The sequence below is a fragment of the Mustelus asterias genome, chromosome 18 (genome assembly GCF_964213995.1).
Source record: "Mustelus asterias chromosome 18, sMusAst1.hap1.1, whole genome shotgun sequence".
NCBI classification, from domain to species: Eukaryota; Metazoa; Chordata; class Chondrichthyes; order Carcharhiniformes; family Triakidae; genus Mustelus; species Mustelus asterias.
In genome coordinates this window covers 86,905,440-86,929,030 of record NC_135818.1, presented here as the reverse complement: position 1 = coordinate 86,929,030, position 23,591 = coordinate 86,905,440, and the positions used below count along the sequence as shown (strand labels likewise).

Sequence of the window (23,591 nt, the reverse complement as noted above, 5' to 3'; positions counted from 1 at the left end):
CAGAATCGGAGCCAGTGAGGGGCGGACAATGGAAATGTCCGTTGACCTTGGGCGGGAATTTCCGGTCTCGCTCGCTCGGGCATGGCTGTAAAATCCCGCCCATGGCGTGACCTGTGGAGTAGTGGAGCTAGAGAGACTTTGCACTCCTCCCATTCTGGTTGTAATACAAAGGCCTGGCACAGACACAATAAATTGATTGCCCTCCTTCTGTGCTGTATTATTCTATGACGCTATATTCTACAAGGCAGTTTACTGCATCACAAATGTAAATACGCAGGTAATAACCCCAGCTATTTAATGGACTGTGAGATGATTTGATGGGTAAAGATCACATCATTTACCCTCTGAAACTGTGTTTGAAAACTTTGCAACTTGATGAATTATACAGTGGTTGTGAAGGAGGCTGAGAGCAGTCACAAGCAGTGGCTAAACAATCAGCTTTTTGAGCAGTTAGCTGAGTTAATGGTGAGGGGGGAAACCTATCGGTCCCTGGGGACTGAACAAAACAAATGTTACCTTGATAAAATTGGGATTCTGGGCCTTAACCTGGTTATTTCAGGATTGAATTCCACAATTCCTTTCATTTTTCCATAATTATCAACCATTAGACAGAACATTTGACTGGTTAATATACTGATGTTTATTCCTTAATCTTAACTCACATTGGATTGATTAGTGCTTCTTTCTCCCAATCCTCCTTTTCTCAGCTTTGAACTTCCTCAAAACTATTAAATCTCTAAGATCTCTATCTCTTAAATTTCCTAACATAGGTAGGAAAAGGGATGGGGATGTAAGGCAGAAATTCAGGGAGTTAGGGTGGAAGCTTAGAGCTAGAACAAACAGAGTTGTTATCTCTGGTTTGTTACCCGTGCCACGTGATAGTGAGGAGAGGAATAGGGAGAGAGAGCAGTTGAACACGTGGTTACAGGGATGGTGCAGGAGGGAGGGTTTCAGATACCTAGACAATTGGGGCTCTTTCTGGGGTAGGTGGGACCTCTACAAACAGGATGGTCTGCACCTGAATCAGAGGGGTACCAATATCCTGGGGGGGAAATTTGCTAATGCTCTTCGGGAGGGTTTAAACTCATTCAGCAGGGGGGTGGGTACCTGAATTGTAGCTCCGGTGTGCAGGAGGTTGAGAGTAGTGAGGTCATGGATGAGGTTTCAGGGTCGCAGGAGTGTACTGGCAGGCAGGAAGGTGGTTTGAAGTGTGTATACTTCAACGCCAGGAGCATCCGGAATAAGGTGGGTGAACTTGCAGCATGGGCTGGTACCTGGGATTTCGATGTTGTGGCCATCTCGGAGACATGGATAGATCGGGGTGCAGAAATGGTTGTTGCAGGTTCCGGGGTTTAGATGTTTCAGTAAGTGCAGGGAAGGTGGTAAAAGAGGGGGAGGTGTTAGTCAAGGACAGTATTACGGTGGCAGAAAGGACTCTTGATGAGGACTCGTCTACTGAGGTAGTTTGGGCTGAGGTTAGAAACAGGAAAGGAGAGGTCACGCTGTTGGGAGTTTTTTATAGACCTCCGAAAAGTTCCAGAGATGTAGAGGAAAAGATTGCAAAGATGATTCTGGATAGGAGCGAAAGTAACAGGATAGTTGTACCGGGGGTCTTTAACTTTACAAATATTGACTGGAAAAGCTATAGTTTGAGTACTTTGGAGGGGTCGGTTTTTGTCCAATGTGTGCAGGAAGGCTTCCTGACACAGTATGTAGATAGACCAACAAGAGGTGAGGCCACATTGGATTTGGTACTGGGTAATGAACCAGGCCAGGTGTTGGATTTGGAGGTAGGTGAGCACTTTGGTGACAGTGACCACAATTCGATTACGTTTACCTTAGCTATGGAAAAGGATGGGTATATACCAAAGGGCAAGAGTTATAGCTGGGGGAAAGGAAATTATGATGCGATTAGGCGAGATTTAGCTGGCATAGGTTGGGGAAGGAAACTGCAGGGGATGGGCACAATTGAAATGTGGAACTTGTTCAAGGAACAGCTGCTACGCGTCCTTGATAAATATGTACCTGTCAGGCAGGGAGGAAGCAGACGTGTGAGGGAACCGTGGTTTACTAAGGACTTTGAATCTCTTGTGAAGAGGAAGAAGGAGACTTATGTAAAGATGAGACGTGAAGGCTCAGTTAGGGAGCTTGAGAGTTACAAGTTAGCCAGGAAGGACCTAAAGAAAGAGTTAAGAAGTGCCAGGAGGGGACATGAGAAGTCTTTGGCGGGTAGGATCACGGAAAACCCTAAAGCTTTCTATAGGTATGTCAGGAGTAAAAGAATGACTAGGGTAAGATTAGGGCCAGTCAAGGACAGGAGTGGCAAGTTGTGCGTGGAGTCTGAAGAGATAGGAGAGGCACTAAATGAATATTTTTCGTCAGTATTCACACTGGAGAGGGACAGTGTCGAGGGGAGTACTGAGATGCAGGCTGTTGGACTGGATGGGATTGAAGTTCATAAGGAGGAGGTGTTAGCAATTCTGGAAAGGGTAAAAATAGATAAGTCCCCTGGGCCGGATGGGATTTATCCTAGGATTCTCTGGGAGGCTAGAGAGGAGATTGCAGAGCCTTTGGCTTTGATCTTTGGGTCGTCATTGTCTACTGGAACTGTGCCAGAAGACTGGAGGATAGCAAATGTTGTCCCCTTGTTCAAAAAGGGGAGTAGCAACAACCCTGGTAATTATAGACCGGTGAGCCTTACTTCTGTTGTGGGCAAAGCATTGGAAAGGATTATAAGAGATAGGATTTATAATCACCTGGAAAGGAATAATTTGATTAGGGATAGTCATCACGGTTTTGTGAAGGGTAGGTCGTGCCTCACAAACCTTATTGAGTTCTTTGAGAAGGTGACCAAAGAGGTGGATGAGGGTAAAGCGGTTGATGTGGTGTATATGGATTTCAGCAAAGCGTTTGATAAGGTTCCCCATGGGAAGCTTTTGCAGATAATACAGACACATGGGATTGAGGGTGATTTAGTGGTTTGGATCAGGAATTGGCTAGCTGGAAGAAAACAGAGGGTGGTGATTGATGGGAAATATTCATCCTGGAGTTCAGTTACTAGTGGTGTACCGCAAGGATCTGTTTTAGGGCCACTGCTGTTTGTCATTTTTATTAATGACCTGGATGAGGGCATAGAAGGATGGGTTAATAAATTTGCGGATGACACTAAAGTCGGTGGAGTTGTAGACAGTGCGGAGGGAAGTGGCAGGTTACAGAGGGACATAGATAAGCTGCAGAGCTGGGCTGAGAGGTGGCAAATGGAGTTTAATGCGGAAAAGTGCAAAGTGATTCACTGTGGAAGGAGTAACAGGAATACAGAGTACTGGGCTAATGGTAAGATACTTGGTAGTGTGGATGAACAGAGGGATCTGGGTGTCCATGTGCATAGATCCCTGAAAGTTGGCACCCAGGTTAAGAAGGCGTACGGTGTGTTAGCTTTTATTGGTAGAGGGATTGAGTTTCGGAGCCAGGAGGTCATGTTGCAACTGTACAAAACTCTGGTGCGGCTGCACTTGGAGTATTGCGTACAGTTCTGGTCGCCGCATTATAGGAAGGATGTGGAACTGTTGGAAAGGGTGCAGAGGAGATTTACCAGGATGTTGCCTGGTATGGTGGGAAAGTCGTATGAGGAAAGGCTGAGGGGCTTGAGATTGTTTTCGTTAGAGAGAAGAAGGTGAAGAGGTGACTGAATAGAGGCATACAAGATGATCAGAGGATTAGATAGGGTGGATAGTGAGAGTCTTTTTCCTCGGATGATGATGGCTAACACTAGGGGACATAGCTTTAAATTGAGGGGTGATAGATATAGGACAGATGTTAGAGGTAGGTTCTTTACTCAGAGAGTAGTAAGGGCGTGGAATGCCCTGCCTGCAGCAGTAGTGGACTCGTCAACATTAAGAGCATTCAAATGGTTATTGGATAAACATATGGATGACATTGGAATAGTGTAGGTTAGAGGGGCTTTAGATTGGTTTCACTGGTCGGCGCAACATCGAGGGCCGAAGGGCCTGTACTGGGCTGGAATGTTCTATGTTCTTCCAGTTCAGGTGAAAGGTCTGCCTGAAATGTTAACTCTGTTTCTCTTCCCATGGATACTACCTGGCCTGCCAAGTATTTCCAGCATTCTCTGTTTTATTAAACATTAAAGTATCATTGTGGCCATCATATTCAATGTCTGAGGTTTCCTGTCCACATCGGTCCTTCTCTCTGTCAGTCGCAGGCTGAAGTGCATGATATCCCTGCGTGATGTCTCACTCACCAAACAGTACAGGATGGGGTCCAGAATGCAGTTTAAACAAACCAGAGCTACTGACAATCGGTAAGGGATGAAGATGGCATTTGCAATGCTCCAGTTTTTCTCTATGATGCTCCGGACCAACAGCATGGCATGGTATGGGGTGAAGCAGATGGTGTAGCTCACTGTGATGCCCAGCATCAGCTGCAGTGCCCTTCTCTTCTCTTGGTGCAGAGTGGCCATATTGTTCTTGAGTGATTTGTAAATTCTGCAGTAGAAGGTGATGATCAGGGCCAATGGGAGCAGGAAACCAAAGGTTATCCTGAAATAGTTGAGCTTTGCCTTCCAAGGCTCAATTGGGTAAATATCGTAACACAACCTGTGTTGATTGAAGTCACGGTGAATCTCTGGCATGATCAACAGTTCAAGATTGAAAGCTGATTGGCTGACCCAGACAATGCAGCTAATTATGATCGCAGCTCGCACAGTGCGGGCTCCACTCATCTGCAGAGGGTGAACTATCCCGAGGTATCGGTCAAAGGAGATACAACACAAGAAGCCGGAGCTTGCATAAAAATTGGTGTGGGTCAAAAAAGAGCAGATTTGGCACATTGTGTTCCCAGCTCGCCAGTCATCTTCGTGAAGAGTGAAATCGATCCAGAACGGCAACGTTAGTATGTACAGCAGATCAGCCAGGGTTAGATTGAAGAGGTATACTCCAAGCTCATTCTTGCGTTTCACTTGCTTGTAGGCTGCGTAAAGGGCAAGACTGTTTACTGGCAGGCCCACGATGAACACCATGGTATAGACAGTTGGAAATAACCACAGGTTGATGGAATGTTGAACGAAGGATGTATCATTCTATTAAGAGGATCAAGAAATGAGTGAGTGAGAAGTGAAGGAGAGATATATGCAAAGACATACCCACTGTAACCCTCACCCAAAGAGTGCGCAGGCACTAAATGCAACCATGCACCATGGGACCATGACTACCCTAATAATAAGGACTCAGCTACTTAGAACTGAGGCAAGGGGAAATTTCTTCCCTTACAGATGTGAATCTCTGGAATTCTCTATCTCAGAAGGTTGTGCATGCTTTTCATTGAGTATATTTGTGAGGGACAAAGACCTCACAATGTCTTTTTGTAAATATATGGAGATATCCTCATTGCTATTTTAAGAATTAAAACTGGACTTTGGCTGAATGAGGTCCTTTAAATGCCTGAACCCACATATGTCCATGGCCCCAGAACAAAAGTGCTGGGAAATCTCACACTCTGTTACCTCTGAGGAGACTCTAACAATCACCTGGGGATTGTAAAGTCCAGCTTCAGCATGAGCGATACAAAGGCCATTTGCACTTAATAACCCAGGGTGGCCAGAAAGAGATAATGGTCTGCTAAGACAAATGGCCTCACAACACTTCTTTCAATTTATAATAGCTGAGACATTTGGCAATCTTCGAAACTCCGTGGCATTCCAAACGCTGCATACACATCCTTTGTTGGAGACCAGGTGGAGAGAAGGGGCTCATGTAACATAGGCTTCTGGCTTGTTGAACAATTATACTGCTTTGCTGAGCTGAAATCTCAATCTGTTCTTTACCATCTTTACCATGGTGGCACAGTGATTAGCACAACACCAGGGACCCGGGTTTGATTCCAGCCCTGGGTGACAGTCTGTGTGGAATTTACACATTCTCTCTGTGTATACGCCACCGCTTATAAAGGGAAACAAATCAAAACATCTTTCTATTTATGGATGGGTAGTGAGAGGAGAAATTAATGTTGTTTAATTTAACCCCATCCCTCTCATTCAAGACCGAGAGCTAGAGAATTGTGGGCATTGAATCAAGGGATATCAAGATATTGAATCAAGGGCGGCACGGTAGCACAGTGGTTAGCACTGCTGCTTCACAGCTCCAGGGACCTGGGTTCGATTCCCGGCTCGGGTCACTGTCTGTGCGGAGTTTGCACATTCTCCCCGTGTCTGCGTGGGTTTCCTCCGGGTGCTCCGGTTTCCTCCCACAGTCCAAAGATGTGCGGGTTAGGTTGATTGGCCAAGCTAAATTGCCCCTTAGTGTCCCGGGATGTGCAGATTAGCGGGTAAATATGAGGGTTAGAGGGATTAGCAGGTAAATATATGGGGATAGGGCTTGGGTGGGATTGTTGTCGGTGCAGACTCGATGGGCCGAATGGCCTCTTTCTGTACTGTAGGGGTTCTATGGTTCTATGGATATGCGGCTTGGGCAAAGTGGAGTTGTTCAGCTATGCACTTTGGTTGTTTTGTTGTATTGCTTTGCTGTGCTCTGTAGCAATAAAGGCACTTCTGTTTTATTAAGTTTGTTTGGGGTGAATGTCCCTGTGTTAATATTGCAATAAGCAGCATCTGGTTGCAGAGGCACCCGCTATTTCCTTTGTTCCAGCACTGGGGGCCATGATTTCAACCCCGAAACCTTAAATTCTACAGTTTCCTCCCTAACTCTCCTCACCTCCATCTCCTCCTTCAAGATCCTCTTTAAAAGCAACTTCTTTGACCAACCTTTTCATTCTTTCATATTAATGAATGGAAGCTGGTTGACACGCACACACCTATGCATGCACACACACGCATGCACACACACACACACGCATGCACGCATACACACACACACATGCACGCACACACACACACATGCACACCAGGGCAGCTGCCTGAGGTGATGGTGTGGCAGACACTTCATTTTATTGATTAGTGTCACAAGTAGGCTTACTCATTCACTTCAATGAAGTTACTGTGAAAATCCCCATAGTCGCCACACTCCGACACCTGTTCGGGTACACTGAGGGAGGATTTAGCATGGCCAATGCACCTAACCAGCACATCTTTCTGTGGGAAGAAACTGGAGCACCCGGAGGAAACCCACGCAGACACGGGGAGAATGTGCAGACTCCGCACAGACAGTGACCCAAGCCGGGAATCGAACCTGGGTCCCTGGCGCTGTGAGACTTTATTAAGTCCACAGAATACAGGCTGACACAAGTGTTTTATATCCAAGACAGGTTAGCAACTTTCCTGAAACATAGGGCGGCACGGTAGCGCAGTGGTTAGCACTGCTGCTTCACAGCTCCAGGGTCCCGGGTTCGATTCCCGGCTCGGGTCACTGTCTGTGTGGAGTTTGCACATTCTCCTCGTGTCTGCGTGGGTATCCTCCGGGTGCTCCGGTTTCCTCCCACAGTCCAAAGATGTGCGGGTTAGGTTGATTGGCCATGCTAAAATTGCCCCTTAGTGTCCTGAGATGCGTAGGTTAGAGGGGTTAGTGGGTAAAATATGTAGGGATATGGCCTGGGTGGGATTGTGGTCGGTGCAGACTCGATGGGCCGAATGGCCTCCTTCTGCACTGTAGGGTTTCTATGATTTCTATGATATACAGCACTTTGTGTTGCACAGCAACTTGTTTGAGCGCTTGTCTTTCCCAGATTGATACGAGTGCAGTACAAACCTTGCTCATTTGCTACACAGTTACATCTATGCACACTCTCGTTGTAGTCTGGAGTTGTATGTTCATGACACTGTATTCCAGGCATCCATGTATTGATCCATACACATAGCGACACATTTCTGATCAGAATTGTCCATTGAACTTCCTGGTTTTCCGATACGCTTCCTGAAACATTTATCAGTCATTCTCTGTAAGGGTTCCTGCGGGTTTGCCACAGTGATTTGTAATTTTGCCTGCTCTCTGAGTTCACCTTCCCTCCAACCAGTCCTCCTGAGTGGAAATCGTCCATCGCGCTGAGGCCCTGTGAACCAGGCTGGGGTTAATAATGCAATTGGATGGTCTGATTTAAGGTATTCCTTATATTCCAAAGGTCAGGGTCTAGAGGGTATATAAAGACACGATCCCCAAGGTCATGGTTGCTGCAGTCAGTAGAGGGGCCTGGTCATCCATTCTGAAGTCACTTTGTGAGATCTGCTGAGGGACTGACCACCTGAGACGGACCCTAGTTTGTGGGATTCCTCAGTAACCAGTGTCATTTTGAGTATGTGCAATTGTTGAGAGAATTAATAAAGATGTTTCAGAGTATCCCAAGTTGTGTGTGATTAATATCAAGAGAAGAGGCAAGAACACTTGGACAAAAAGGGAGGTCTCACAGTGCCAATTATGTCTCTGATTTACACTTTTTTGAAGCTCTGTTCTACAATTTCTAATACTATATATCTGTAAGTTATTGTTCTTGAGTGCCATCTATGTTAGGAGGGTTATTAATCATCAAAAGAGTAGAACTGACTCCAAACCCCTGGAAACAGATACTATTTTTGACACAGAACGCAGCACCAGCCTCCTTCATGCAAGTGGACTCTGTGACTCTTGGAACCCTGCCATCACCTCCCGGAGGGCATACCAAGAGAACAAAGAACAATACAGCACAGGAACAGGCCCTTCGGCCCTCCAAGCCCGCGCCGCTCCCTGGTCCAAACTAGACCATTCTTTTGTATCCCTCCATTCCCACTCCGTTCATGTGGCTATCTAGATAAGTCTTAAACGTTCCCAGTGTGTCCGCCTCCACCACCTTGCCTGGCAGCGCATTCCAGGCCCCCACCACCCTCTGTGTAAAATATGTCCTTCTGATATCCGTGTTAAACCTCCCCCCCTCACCTTGAACCTATGACCCCTCGTGAACGTCAGCACCGACCTGGGAAAAAGCTTCCCACCATTCACCCTATCTATGCCTTTCATAATTTTATACACCTCTATTAGGTCACCCCTCATCCTCCGTCTTTCCAGTGAGAACAACCCCACTTTACCCAATCTCTCCTCATAACTAAGCCCTTCCATACCAGGCAACATCCTGGTAAACCTCCTCTGCACTCTCTCTAAAGCCTCCATGTCCTTCTGGTAGTGTGGCGACCAGAACTGGGCGCAGTATTCCAAATGCGGCCGAACCAACGTTCTATACAACTGCAACATCAGACCCCAACTTTTATACCCTAAGCCCCGTCCTATAAAGGCAAGCATGCCATATGCCTTATTCACTACCTTCTCCACCTGTGACGTCACCTTCAAGGATCTGTGGACTTGCACACCCAGGTCCCTCTGCGTATCTACACCCTTTATGGTTCTGCCATTTATCATATAGCTCCCCCCTACGTTAGTTCTATCAAAATGCATCACTTCACATTTATCTGGATTGAACTCCATCTGCCATTTCTTTGCCCAAATTTCCAGCCTATCTATATCCTTCTGTAGCCTCTGACAATGTTCCTCACTATCTGCAAGTCCAGCCATTTTCGTGTTGTCCGCAAACTTACTGATCATCCCAGTTACACCTTCTTCCAGATCGTTTATATAAATCACAAACAGCAGAGGTCCCAATACAGAGCCCAGCGGAACACCACTAGTCACAGGCATCCAGCCGGAAAAAGACCCTTCCACTACCACCCTCTGTCTTCTGTGACCAAGCCAGTTCTCCACCCATCTAGCCACCTCCCCCTTTATCCCATGAAATCCAACCTTTTGCACCAACCTACCATGAGGGACTTTGTCAAACGCTTTACTAAAGTCCATATAGACGACATCCACGGCCCTTCCCTCGTCAACCATTCTAGTCACTTCTTCAAAAAACTCCACCAGGTTAGTGAGGCATGACCTCCCTCTCACAAAACCATGCTGACTATCGTTAATGAGTTTATTCCTTTCTAAATGCGCATACATCCTATCTCTAAGAATCCTCTCCAACAACTTCCCTACCACGGACGTCAAGCTCACCGGCCTATAATTTCCTGGGTTATCCTTCCTACCCTTCTTAAATAACGGGACTACATTAGCTATCCTCCAATCCTCTGGGACCTCACCTGTGTCCAGTGATGAGACAAAGATTTGCGTCAGAGGCCCAGCGATTTCATCTCTCGTCTCCCTGAGCGGTCTTGGATAGATTCCATCAGGCCCTAGGGATTTGTCAGTCTTTATATTCCCTAAAAAACCTAACACTTCCTCCCTTGTAATGGAGATTTTCGCTAACGGGTCAATACTCTCCTCCGAGACACTCCCAGTCAACACATCCCTCTCCTTTGTGAATACCGACGCAAAGTATTCATTTGGGATCTCCCCTACTTCTTTGGGCTCTAAGCATAATTCCCCACTTTTGTCCCTGAGAGGTCCGATTTCTTCCCTGACAACCCTTTTGTTGTCAGGGAAACACCAGGCATATCTAAAAATGAGGTGTCGACCCGATGAAGCTGCAGCACAGGATTACTTGTATGCTAAACAGCATAAGCAGCAAGCAATAGACAGAGCCAAGCAATTCCACAATCAACGGATCAGATCTAAGCTCTGCAGTCCCACATCCAGTTGGGAATGGTTTTTATTCATTCATTCCTTTTCATATTCATTTGTGGGACATGGGTGTCGCTGGCTGGCCAGCATTTATTGCCCATCCCTCGATGCCCGAGGGCAGTTGAGAGTCAACCACATTGTTGTGGCTCTGGAGTCACATGTAGGCCAGACCGGGTAAGGACAGATTTCCTTCCCTAAAGGACATTAGTGAACCCAGATGTGTTTTTCCAACAATCGACAATGGTTCATGGTCATCAGTAGATTTTTAATTCCAGATATTTTTTATTGAACTCAAATTCCACCGGATTTGAACCCAGGTCCCTAGGTCCCTAGAACATTAGCTGAATTTCTGGATTAATAGTCTAGCGATAATACCACGAGGCCATCACCTCGCCTGGTGGTGGACAATTAAACAACTCACTGGAGGAGGGAGTCCACAAACATCCCCATCTACAATGATGGGGGAGCCCAGCGCTTCAGTGTAAAAGATAAGGCTGAGGCACTTCAACCAGAAGTGCTGATTGGATGATCCATCTCAGCCTCTTCTGGGAGCCCACAGTCTTCAGCCAATCAATTCACTCCGCATGATATCAAGTAACGACTGAAGGCACTGGATATTGCAAAGGCTATGGACTCTGACAATATTCTGGTAATAGTACTGAAGACTTGTGCTCAAGAACTTCTGCAACCCTAGCCAAGCTGTTGCAGTACAGATACAACACTGGCATCCACCCAGCAATGTGGAAAATTGCCCAGTTATGTCTTGTACAGAAGAAACAGGACAAATCTAACCTGGCCGATTACCGCCCCATCGATCTACTCTCAATCATCAAAAGTGATGGAAGGGGTCATCAACAGAGCTATCAAGCAGCACTTGCTTCATAATAACTTGCAACTTGATGCTCAGTTTGGGTTCCACCAGGGTCACTCAGCTCCTGACCTCATTGCAGTCTTGGTTCAAACATGGACAAAAGAGCTGAACTCCAGAGGTGAGATCTCACCTACATGGCACAAGTCAGGAGTGTGATGGAATACTCTCCACTTGTGTGAATGAGTGCAGCTCCAACAACACTCAAGAAGCTCAACACCATCCAGGACAAAGCAGCCTACCAAAATGGCACCTTATCCACATTCATTCCCTCCATCACCAACACTGAGTGGCAGCCGTGTGTACCCTCTACAAAATGCACTGCAGCAGCTCACTAAAGCTTCATTGGCAGCACCTTCCAAACTTACGACCACTGTCATCTAGGAGGACAAGGGCAGCAGATACATGGGAACATCACCACCTGGAAGCTGCCTTTCAAGTCACTTGAAAATATATCACCATTCCTTCACTGTGGCTGGGTCAAAATCCTGGAACCCTCCCTAACAGCACTGTGGGTGTACCTACATCACATGGACGGCAGCGGTTCAAGAAGGCAGCTCACCATCTTTTCAAGGGCAATTAACGGTAGGCAATAAATTCTGGCCGAGCCAGCGATGCCCATGTCCCACAAACAAACAACAAAAACATTTGTCCAGAGTTCCTCCAATCGGGTACTATAACTTAGGCAGAAGATTGGCAGAAATCCTCATGGGTATAGAGTTTCTGATGATCTGGAAGGTGGATGTTTCTGTATATTTTAACTGTTGCGGGTTTATTTCCAGTGCAGGGAAATTAAAGTTTTGACAGTCAAAAGGAGTATATACGTGACTGACACCAGACTCATAAGATCAAAAGGCCATTTTTAAAAAATACTTTTCCAATTCAATCAAATCAAATCCAATTCAGAGTCTCAACAAGTTGAGACATTTCAGATCCAGGCTGACAAGACAGGGCGAGCAACCAAACCACCCTGTCCTGGGCCTGATCTACATGAGCCAAGCTGATTGGAGGAGGGAGAGGTTCCTCCTCCAAGATTTGAGCTCATTTGCATCTTAGCCAAAAGGCCGAGATGCCGCTTTTAAAAATTGCTCCATATGAAACATATGAAGCTCCAGCGTAACCCAATGACCTCAACCAAGTGCGGCCGACCATGGGCTGCCGACCATACTACACTTGATCTTAGCCAAAAGGCCGAGGGAAGAAGCAGGCCATTTGGCCCACTTCACAAGCACAAACATCCAAACAATCCATCTATCCAAAACTTCAGGCACCATGTACCCCAAGTGTGGCAGAACCTCCAGATCATGCATCGGACTTATAAGCCATCTCAGAACCCAGTGAACTAGATTTCCTCAATCTGAGATACCGTCTAAGAAGGAAACAGTAAAAGCAAAATTTGCTGGAAATCTGTAATAATAATTGAAAGTACTCAGCAGATCTGTCAGCATCTGTGTAAAGAGGAGCAGAAGTAACGCTTCGAGTCCAATATCACTCTTATTCTGAAGTTCTGAGATTTTTCAGCACTTTCTGTGTTACTGCTTAAGAAAATGATGGGCTAGAAATTGTTGCTGGATGATGACAAACTATTAATCTATTCAAATGATTCCCCTTTCTGCATTTCAGCGGAAGAAATTAATCAAATTGTTGTAAATAGATTGACTCTTAACTTCTCTATTGAAAAATGTAGCCGTGAGGATGGATTAGAGAGATTGGGACTGTTTTCTTTGGAGAAAAGGCAGAGGTTTGATCAAGGTATTCAAGATCCTGAGGGGTATGGACATGGTGAATAGTGAGAAACTGTTCCCTCTCAAGAGTACATCAAAACCAGAGGACACAGATTTAAAATAAGGGCAAAAGGAGTAGAAATGTGAGGAAAAATGTTTTCACCCAGAGGGCGGTTGGAGCCTGAAACGTACACTGCTATCTAAAAATAAATAATGTGCAAGGTTGTGGGGATAAGGCAGGGGACTGGGATTAGGTAGAATGCTCTTTTAGAGGGCTAGTGCAGGCTTGATGGGCTGAATTGCCTCCTTCTGCACTGTAAAGGTTCTGTGAAATAGAAGTGTTTTACAACCCAGTACATGCTTGTCTTGCTTTAATACCAAGTTATTTCCATTTTCATATACTAGGAAATGTGTAATATGTGCATGGAATTAGTATCTGAAAAATGATAAACATTTACATGTGATCCTTTATCATTTTGCTTTTCTGATTTTATCTAAATATTGGTGCTGCTTAGCATCTGAGTCAAAAGGTGACAAGTTCAACCACGTCATTGCTATTTATGTCACACTGGTGCTTTCAAAGTACACAGTTACATCTACCAACAGGAAACTGAATGCAGTGCACTCACAATTGGGATAAAATACTGTGGAGATTGGAAATCTGGATTGCAAACAGAAAATGCTTCTCCTGAAACACTAACTCAGTCTCACTCTCCAAAAGCCATTTGATCTGCTGAGTATTTTCAGCATTTTCTTTACACACACAGCAGGAAGGCTGGCAATGTGGATTCTGACTCAGTCATTGTCAGGCAGTTTACAGATTCACGAGGCACAGACCCAGCTCACTATCACACCCTGCTCACAACCAGATCCAGCTCACAACCTGTCTCTGCTCACACAATCAGGCCCAGTTCACTATTAGAACACACTGACAATCAGTCCCTGCTCACAATCAGTCCACACTCACAGTCAGTCCCTGCTCACAATCAGACCACACACACAATCAGACTCAGCTCACAATCAGACCACACACAATCAGTCCCTGCTCACAATCAGACCCAGCTCACTATTAGAACACACTGACAATCAGTCCCTGCTCACAATCAGACCCAGCTCACTATTAGAACACACTGACAATCAGTCCCTGCTCACAATCAGACCCAGCTCACTATTAGAACACACTGACAATCAGTCCCTGCTCACAATCAGACCACACTCACAATCAGACCACACTCACGATCTGGACCCCGGGGAATTGATGCACTCTTTCTTCTGCATGATCAGACCCTTTGCCTGGTCTTCCCAATCACCCCAACTCTCAAAACTACAACTTGCAATGAGAATTATTTTATAAATAGTGCAAAAACATTGCTGATAAAACACTACTCATTCCTATGGCCTTTCTGTGAGAATGTATTTAGTTTATTTTATTGGTTAATGTTGTATGCAGCGTTTACTCAGACCAAGTGATCAGTAAATGTAGAGGTGGATGTTGAAAGATGAAATTGGAAGTGTAGAGGGCTGAGTTGTTGCGAGGTGTAGCAGTTATTTATGATCTCTGATGGTGTCTGAATCTTGATTTGTACCTGAGGCAGGGCAGTTTCTGCCAACTTGTCTGGGCCTAAACTGATATATGTGGAGGCCTCACTAAATCTGACTGAAATACCATTCTCAGCTTGGCATGCAACAGTAACCCTGTTAATGAGGGTTGGAATTTATGGTCGATTCCTCAAATCTCCAACCTCCCCACTTGCCCTCTGGCCTTTTGATTCATTCCCTTCAGCTGGACTTCTGGAACAGTGTAATTCTGTTTTTCAGGGTTGCTCCAAGTGCATCCTCCTGCAGTAAGCCTATTCCCTTCCTAATAATATCATGGTCAGGATGTCTGGAATGAGATCGATTGGGTCATGTGAGGTTGTACTGAAAACCCAAACAACTACTGTTCAATACATGTACCACTGCTCCAGGAGAAATTACTTAGGCATGAATGGTAGAATTACATAGGAATGTAGGAACAAGAGGAGGTATTCAATACATGGATAGAATGGATAGATAACAGAATGGATAGGCAAGGGGCAGATGGAATTTAGTGCAGAGGAGTAGGAGGTGACGGATTTTAACAGAAGAGAGACGGAGAGGCAATGGTACAGTTATAAGAAGCTGCAGTGACAGAGAGACTCGGGATGCATGTGAATAGAGGATGGCATTTGAAGGTACCAGGACATATGGAGAGAGGATGGTTAGCAAAGAATATGGGACCTTGGGCTTTATAAAGAGAGGGATTAAGTACAGAAGCAGGGAGATTCTGTTGAAGTTCTGGTTTGGCCACAATGAGAGTATTGTGTACAGTTCTGATTACACTTTAGGAGAACATGAGGGTCCTCGAGAGGGTGCAGAGGAGATTTACTGGAATGATTGCAGGGCTGAAGGACTCGAACCACAAGATTAGGTTGGAGAAGTTGGGGCTGTTCTCACTGCAGCAGCAGAGAGCGAGAGGAGGTTTGATTGAGGTGTACAAGATTATAATCATAGCTCTGGATGTGGAAAAAATTGGAGAAGCCTTGAGTGGAACATAAAAGCTGGCATGGAATTGTTGGGCCGAATGGCCTGTGTCTATACCTCCCATCTATTCTCATCATTCACAGGTAAAGACGTTTCTCCTGAATTCAGTATTGGATGTATTAGTTAATGCAATCATTTGTCATAATCTAATCCTTGGGGCGTGATTTTTCAGATAAGAGTTTCCATCCTGTCATTACTGCAGCCTCGCTGCCATTTAACACTCCATGAAGATGGAATTTCCATCTCTCACTTGGGCTACCTCAGAGTTGTGAGACACTCAGATTGTCTGGTAGCTCTGTTGTCCCAGTCGCATCAGCAGAAACAGCGGTCAGGACTGGGACTAAACGCAGTCTCCAGATTTTAAGTCCTGGAGCCCAGGGCAATGAGAGTTTGGGGCTGGGGTGGGGAACTTGTACTGTGATAACCTCCAGGACTTGCATGGGGAATCACTGATTTACCTCTCTGTAGGACTCGTTGAAAATGAGCTCCCTGGGATTGGTAATTAACTCACCAGGTGGAGTTTGTACAATGTCCTAACCAGTGTTTATTCCTCAGCCAATAGTGCTCAAAAACAATTTTTGGTCATTATTAAATGGAGATACATCTGGGTTTGGGTAGTCGGTTCCTCCTGTCCATTCAATTTTACACTACGCCCTCCGCCTCAGATACTGCCTTCAGAGAGCGTAAATTCTGCCCAGTGGGTAAGTCTGCAGCTTAAGGGGTATGATAAACCTTTGGTCTAGTCCGACTTTGTGCAAATCTGAAATAAAATCAAAAAAATGCTTGAAAAAGCTCAGCAGCTCAGGCAGCATCTGTGGAGAGAAACAGAGTTAACAATTCAAGTTAATGACCTTTCATTAGAGCTGAAGAAAGATATAAATGTGGGAGTTTTTAATCCAATGGAAGCGGGAGAGGCAGCAAGAACAAACTGGAAACTGACTAGAACCTCTGGAAATTCTGCTTGTTTCGTGTGTTTTTCTCTTTTTGTTATGCTGGGTTGGTCTTCATCTTGGTTGTTATCTCTTCATGTTGTATTCAGATGGTTTTTATGTAATCATTCATGCCCCATTTGGGCACATTTGTTTCTTTGCTTATTACTGTTCCTTTTGCCTGTCCTATCATGATATATTTTGTTATTCAATCTTCCCTGGCCTCCACTTTATCACAGAACTTTGTTCTTCCTGTCCCTTCCTCCTTTCCACTGACTCAAAAAACTCTTACATCTCAACCTTCCTTCCTTTAACATAAAAACTAAGAGGAGGCCTTTCGGCCCTTCGAGCCTGCTCCGCCATTCATTTTGATCATGGCTGATCATCAAATTCAATATCCTGATCCCCCCCTCCCCCCATATCCCTTGATGCCTTTAGACTGAAGAGTGATATCTGATTTCTTTTTTAAATCACACGTTTTGGCCTCAACTACATTCTGTGGGAGTGAATTCCACACATTCACCACCCTCTGGGTGAAGAAATTTCTCCTCACCTCAGTTCTGAAAGGTTTACCCCCTTATCCTCAAACTGTGACCCCTAGTTTTGGACTCCCCCACCATTGGGAACATTCTTTTTGAATCTACCCTGTTTGAATTTTATAAGTCTCTGTGAGATCCCCTCTCACTCTTCTAAACTCCAGTGAATATGATCCTAACCGATACAATCCTAGCCCCTCCTCATATGACAGACCTGCCATCCCAGGAATCAGCCTGGTAAACCTTTGTTGTGGCGATGATCTTTGCGTCGTCGATGGAGACGGGAGAGGTGCCGGAGGATTGGAGGATTGCGGATGTGGTTCCTATTTTCAAGGAGGGGAATAGGGATAGCCCAGGAAATTACCGACTGGTGAGTCTAACCTCAGTGGTTGGTAAGCTGATGGAGATGATCCTGAGGGACAAGATTTATGAGCATTTAGAGAGGTTTAGTATGCTCAAGAATACTCAGCATGGCTTTGTCAAAGGCAGATTGTGCCTTATGAGCCTAGTGGAGTTCTTCGAAAATGTGACTAAACACATTGACGAAGGGAAAGCGGTAGATGTGGTTTATATGGATTTTAGCAAGGCGTTCGATGAGGTCCCCCATGCAAGGCTTCTCGAAAAAGTGAGAGGGCATGGGATCCAAGGGGCTGCTGCCTTGTGGATCCAGAACTGGCTTGCCCAAAGGAGGCAGAGAGTGGGTATAGATGGGTCTTTTTCTAATTGGAGGTCGGTCACCAGTGGTGTGCCCCAAGAATCTGTTCTGGGACCCTTGCTGTTTGTCATTTTCATAAATGACCTGAGGAAGTGGAGGGATGGGTTGGTAAGTTTGCCGACGACACGAAGGTTGGTGGGGTTGTGGATAGTCTGGAGGGATGTCAGAAGTTACAGAGGGACATAGATAGGATGCAAGACTGGGCGGAGAAGTGGCAGATGGACTTCAACCCAGATAAATGCGTAGTGGTCCATTTTGGCAGGTCGAATGGGATGAAGGAGTACAATATAAAGGGAAAGATTCTTAGTACGGTAGAGGATCAGAAGGACCTTGGGGTCCAGGTCCACAGGACTCTAAAATCGGCCCTGCAGGTGGAGGAGGTGGTTAAGAAGGCGTATGGTGTGCTGGCCTTTATCAATCGAGGGATTGAGTTTAGGGGTCCGGGGATAATGATGCAGCTATATAAGACCCTCGTCAGACCCCACTTGGAGTACTGTGCTCAGTTCTGGTCGCCTCATTACAGGAAGGATGTGGAAAAGATTGAAAGGGCGCAGAGGATATTTATAAGGATGTTGCCTGGATTGAGTGGCATGCCTTATGAGGATAGGCTGAGGGAGCTCGGTCTTTTCTCCTTGGAGAGACGTTGGATTAGAGGAGACCTAATAGAGGTATATAAGATGTTGAGAGGCATAGATCGGGTGGACTCTCAGAGGCTTTTTCCCAGGGTGGAAATGGCTGCTACGAGAGGACACGGGTTTAAGGTGCTGGGGGGTAGGTACGGGGGAGATGTTAGGGGGAAGTTTTTCACACAGAGGGTGGTGCGCGAGTGGAATTGGCTGCCGTCAGTGGTGGTGGAGGCAAACTCAATAGGATCTTTTAAGAGACTCCTGGATGAGTACATGGGACTTAATAGGATGGAGGGTTATAGGTAGGCCTAAAAGGTAGGGATATGTTCGGCACAACTTGTGGGGACGAAGGGCCTGTTTTGTGCTGTAGTTTTCTATGTTTCTATGTTTGTTTCTACTCCCTCTATGCCAAGGACATCCTTCCTCAGATAGGAGCACCAAAACTGCACACAATACTCACGGTGTGGCCTCACCAACGCCCTGTACAATTGCAACAAAAATATCCCTATCCCTATACTCAAATCCTCTCACTATGAAGGCCAACATACCATTTGTCTTCTTTACTGCCTGCTGTACCTGCACGCTTACTTTCAGCAACTGATGCACAAGGACACCAAGGTCTCGCTGAGTATTTACTTCTCTCAATTTATATCCATTCAAGTAATAATCTGGCTTCCTATTATTGCTACCTGATGAGGTGAAACATTCACTGTGCTTCTCTCTCCACAGATTCCATCAGAGCTGCTGAGCTTTTCCAGCACTTCTAAAAATTGTTGGTCATCTTTTGCTGGGTTGGTGTTCATGATGTTTCACAGTCCCATTACAGAGTGGCATGGTCAGAGATCGGGGTCCAGAGGTCTCAGTCCCTACCTCACCTCACAGCTTTCCTGTTCCATTACAGAATGGCATGGTCAGAGATCGGGGTCCAGAGGTCTCAGTCCCTACCTCACCTCACAGCTTTCCTGTTCCATTACAGAATGGCATGGTCAGAGATCGGGGTCCAGAGGTCTCAGTCCCTACCTCACCTCACAGCTTTCCTGTTCCATTACAGAGTGGCATGGTCAGAGATCGGGGTCCAGAGGTCTCAGTCCCTACCTCACCTCGCAGCTTTCCTGTTCCATTACAGAATGGCATGGTCAGAGATCGGGGTCCAGAGGTCTCAGTCCCTACCTCACCTCACAGCTTTCCTGAGTGGTGACAGGACAAAAAATGGAATAGCAGTTTGCTGATAGCTCACTTAGTAAAACCAGTGCACAGTATAATACTCTGACGAAGCATCATCCAGACTTGAAACATTGGCTCTATTCTCTCTCCACAGATGCTGTCAGACCTGCCGAGATTTTCCAGCATTTGCAGTAATTTGCTTTTATCCCAGTAAATACTGATTGACCAAGGATGTGAAAATCTCAGGCTCCAGTTAAAGCTGGCCGTTCTTGTGCTGGGAACAGTGAAGGCTGTCCAAGTAGAGCCAATGCCCCAGTTCAGAGCAAGGTGGGAAAAGATGCAGCCATTCTGGCTCCACATTAAGGACAATGATTGCATTTAGATAGCATCCTTCACCATCACAGGATTTCCCATAGTGCTTTGGAGGCAATGAAAAACTTTAGGCGTGCAGTCACTGGTATAATGTAGGAAACACTGTAGCCAATTTGCACACAACCAAAAGCAATTTAATAATGACCAATAATCGTTTTTGAGCACTATTGGTCGAGGAGTAAACACTGGCCAGGACATTGTGGAGAAACTCTTTGCTTGTCTTTGAATAGTACCTTGAGATCTTTTACTCCCACCTGAGTGAACAGACTTGCTTTAACATCTCAGCTGAAACATGGCACCATTGACAGTGCAGGGTTTCCTCAGTACAGCACTGGAAATGTCAGCCTGGATTTTTATCCCCAAATCACGAATCAGTGTGGACACCAGGCTCTAAGAGACGTGGACTAAGAGACGGGATCTTGATCAATTGGGCCAGTGGGCTGACGAATGGCAAATGGAGTTTTATTTAGATAAATGCGAGGTGATGCATTTTGGTAGATCGAACCAGGGAAGGATTTACTCAGTTAACGGTCGGGCGTTGGGGAGAGTTATAGAACAAAGAAATCTAGGGGTACATGTTCATAGCTCCTTGAAAGTAGTCACAGGTGTACAGAGTGGTGAAGAAGGCATTCGGCATGCTTGGTTTCACTGGTCAGAACATTGAATACAGGAGTTGGGATGTCTTTTGAAGTTGTACAAGACATTGGTAAGGCCACACTTGGAATACTGTGTGCAGTTCTGGTCACCCTATTATAGAAAGGATATTATTAAACTAGAAAGAGTGCAGAAAAGATTTACTAGGATGCTACTGGGACTTGATGGTTTGAGTTATAAGGAGAGGCTGGATAGACTGGAACCTTTTTCTCTTGAGCGTAGGAGGCTGAGGGGGTGATCTTATAGAGGTCTATAAAATAATGAGGGGCATAGATCAGCTAGATAGTCAATATCTTTTCCCAAAGGTAGGGGAGTCTAAAACTAGAGGGCATAGGTTTAAGGTGAGAGAGGGGAGATACAAAAGGGTCCAGAGGGGCAGTTTTTTCACACAGAGGTTGGTGAATGTCTGGAACAAGCTGCCAGAGGTAGTAGTAGAGACGGGTACAATTTTGTCTTTTAAAAAGCATTTAGATAGTTACATGGGTAAGATGGGTATCGAGGGATATGGTGTGGGCAATTGGGGTTAAACAAAAAGGGGCGGCATGGCCAAGTTGAGCCTGTTTCCATGCTGTAAACCTCTATGACTATGTACAGCAGGCATCTCAAAACACCGGAGAAGTCTCATCAGCACTGCATCCGGACGATCCTGCAAATCCATTGGCAGGATAAGTGCATCAACATCAGTGCTCTCACTCAGGACATCCCCAGCACTGAAACATTGTCCATGCTTGATCAGCTCTGCTGGTCACGTGTCTGATATAAAACTCCTGAAACAAGTGCTCTACTCAGAATGTTGACACAGCAAGCGAGCCTCAGGAGGGCAAACGAAACGCTTCAGGGACACCGTCAAAGCTTCTTTGATAAAGTGCAATATCCCCACTGATACCTGGGAATCCCTGACCCAAGACCACCTGAAGTGGAGAAAAAGAATCCAGGAAGAAGGCGAACACCTTGCGTTTTAACATCAAAAGCAAAATTAAGCCAAGCATCGACAACGAAAGGAGTGGGTGGCAATCCGGACACCCCACACACCCACTGCTCCAACCACCGTCTGCCCACCTGTAACAGAGACTGCCGGTCACACATTGAACTCCTCAATCACCTGAGAACTCATTTTTAGTGTGGAAACAAATCATCTCCAACTCCTAAGAAGCAGGATTAGCTTTTCTCCAGGACCTGTCTGACTCACTATTTATCTTTCCCCACCAGAGGCAGATGAGGCAGTGAGGGTAGCCAGCACCCACTGGACACAAAGAACAGTAATGTAATAAGGAAGCTACTGGAGTCACTTTCAGGCAGAGAATAAACAACAACAATGTGCATTTACATAGCATCTTTAGCCCAGCAAAAAGCTTTACAGGAGAGTTACCAGGTCAAAATATGACACCAAGTCAAAGAAGGAGATATCAGGACAGGTGTTCAGAAGTTTGGTCAAAGAGAAGGAAAGTTAGAGAAAAGGAAGGCTATAGGGAGGGAACTCCGGAGTTTAGGGCTCAGGCAGCTGTCACCTTTTGCATCACAATCAATGAAAATTTAAATTAAAACAGATCCGTGCCGTATGAGAACAGTTTAAAATGGGGCGGCACGATGGCACAGTAGTTAGTGCTGCTGCCTCACAGTGCCAGGGACCTGGGTTCGATTCCTGGCTTGGGTCACTGTCTGTGTGGAGTTTGCATGTTCACCCCCTGTCTGCGTGGATTTCCTCCGGGTGCTCCGGTTTCCTCCCACATTCTGAAAGACGTGGTGCATTGACCTGGTTAGGTGCATTGACCCAAATAGGCGCCAGAGTGTGGCAACTAGGGGAATTTCACAGTAATTTCATTGCAGTGTTAATGTGAACCTTACTTGTGACTAATAAATATACTTTAAAATACCTTCCATTGCACTGGGGTATTTTTTGGATGTTAGCGTTTCTATGATGGAGCTTTAGTTTCTGACAACATGAACTGGGAATTCAATATAATTTTTGATACATAGAATAGAATAGAATCCCTACAGTGCAGAAAGAGGCCACCTGGCCCATCGAGCCTGCACCGACCACAATCCCACCCAGGCCCTATTCCCTTATCCCTACACATTTACCTGCTAATCCCTCTAACCTACGCATCTCAGGACACTAAGGGGCAATTTTAGCATGGCCAATCAATTTTAAAAACACTGTTTGCCTTCACACATGAAGCTTACACATGGGAGAACAAAGAGAGGAGCCAGCTTTTAAAGTAGCAAGTGAGTGACTGGGTGAATGTGAGATTTTCTGTCCCAGGCTCACCAGCCTGCAATTTTGTTCCTGTTCTGAAATACCAGCTCAAGTCTGAAAATCATCAATCTGAAGTGCCTTTGGTTTGGCAGAGTTGGGTTAAGACTACATCTGGCCAGCTTTTCTGTATGATTGAACACTTACCGTGGGAGTGCTATTATTCAGCGTAGTTCCTATCACCTCCGGCATTCTTTCAGGACGATTATTCAAAGGCATCCAAGAGCTGACTGGTGATAAGCAGGAAGCAAACTACTTCTCAAATCGTTGCGTGTGAGCTACAGGAAGACACCCAGCGATTGAAAAATGAAATTTTGTGATCTGGGTATAAAAAGGATGTTACGTTAGGTTGCCTGCCTACGTCTGGTATTGTGGGTAAAGAAAGTTTCAGGTGGCAGTGAGAAGAGAAATTGTAAATGGTTATTTAGCAGGTAGTTAAAATTGTGTCTGTGCTTCCAGCCAATTTAAAAATTTTCATCCCTGTGTCAAATTCATTCATAACCTTGTCCCTCAATATCGATGAAATTTCCTCCAGCCTTATCCCCCCCAATATTCCGATGTGCTTCTTTTTTTATTGGGCTTCTTGAGCATCTCCAAGTTTAACTGCTCTGTCATTGGCAACCATGGCTAGGCATGA

The 23,591-nt window shown here is 45.6% G+C and overlaps 1 protein-coding gene across 1 annotated transcript; it reads right to left on the bottom strand.

Moving 5' to 3' along the window:
* Positions 1 to 4,107: 4,107 nt before the first annotated feature.
* On the bottom strand, positions 4,108 to 23,155 carry LOC144506865 (G-protein coupled receptor 68-like). Its single transcript, XM_078233224.1, has 2 exons — positions 23,102 to 23,155; positions 4,108 to 5,095 (listed from the first exon to the last, which is right to left on the bottom strand). Exons 1-2 carry the CDS (start codon positions 23,144 to 23,146, stop codon positions 4,142 to 4,144), a joined length of 999 nt encoding a protein of 332 aa, XP_078089350.1. The 5' UTR covers positions 23,147 to 23,155; the 3' UTR covers positions 4,108 to 4,141.
* Between the last annotated feature and the right edge of the window lie 436 nt (positions 23,156 to 23,591).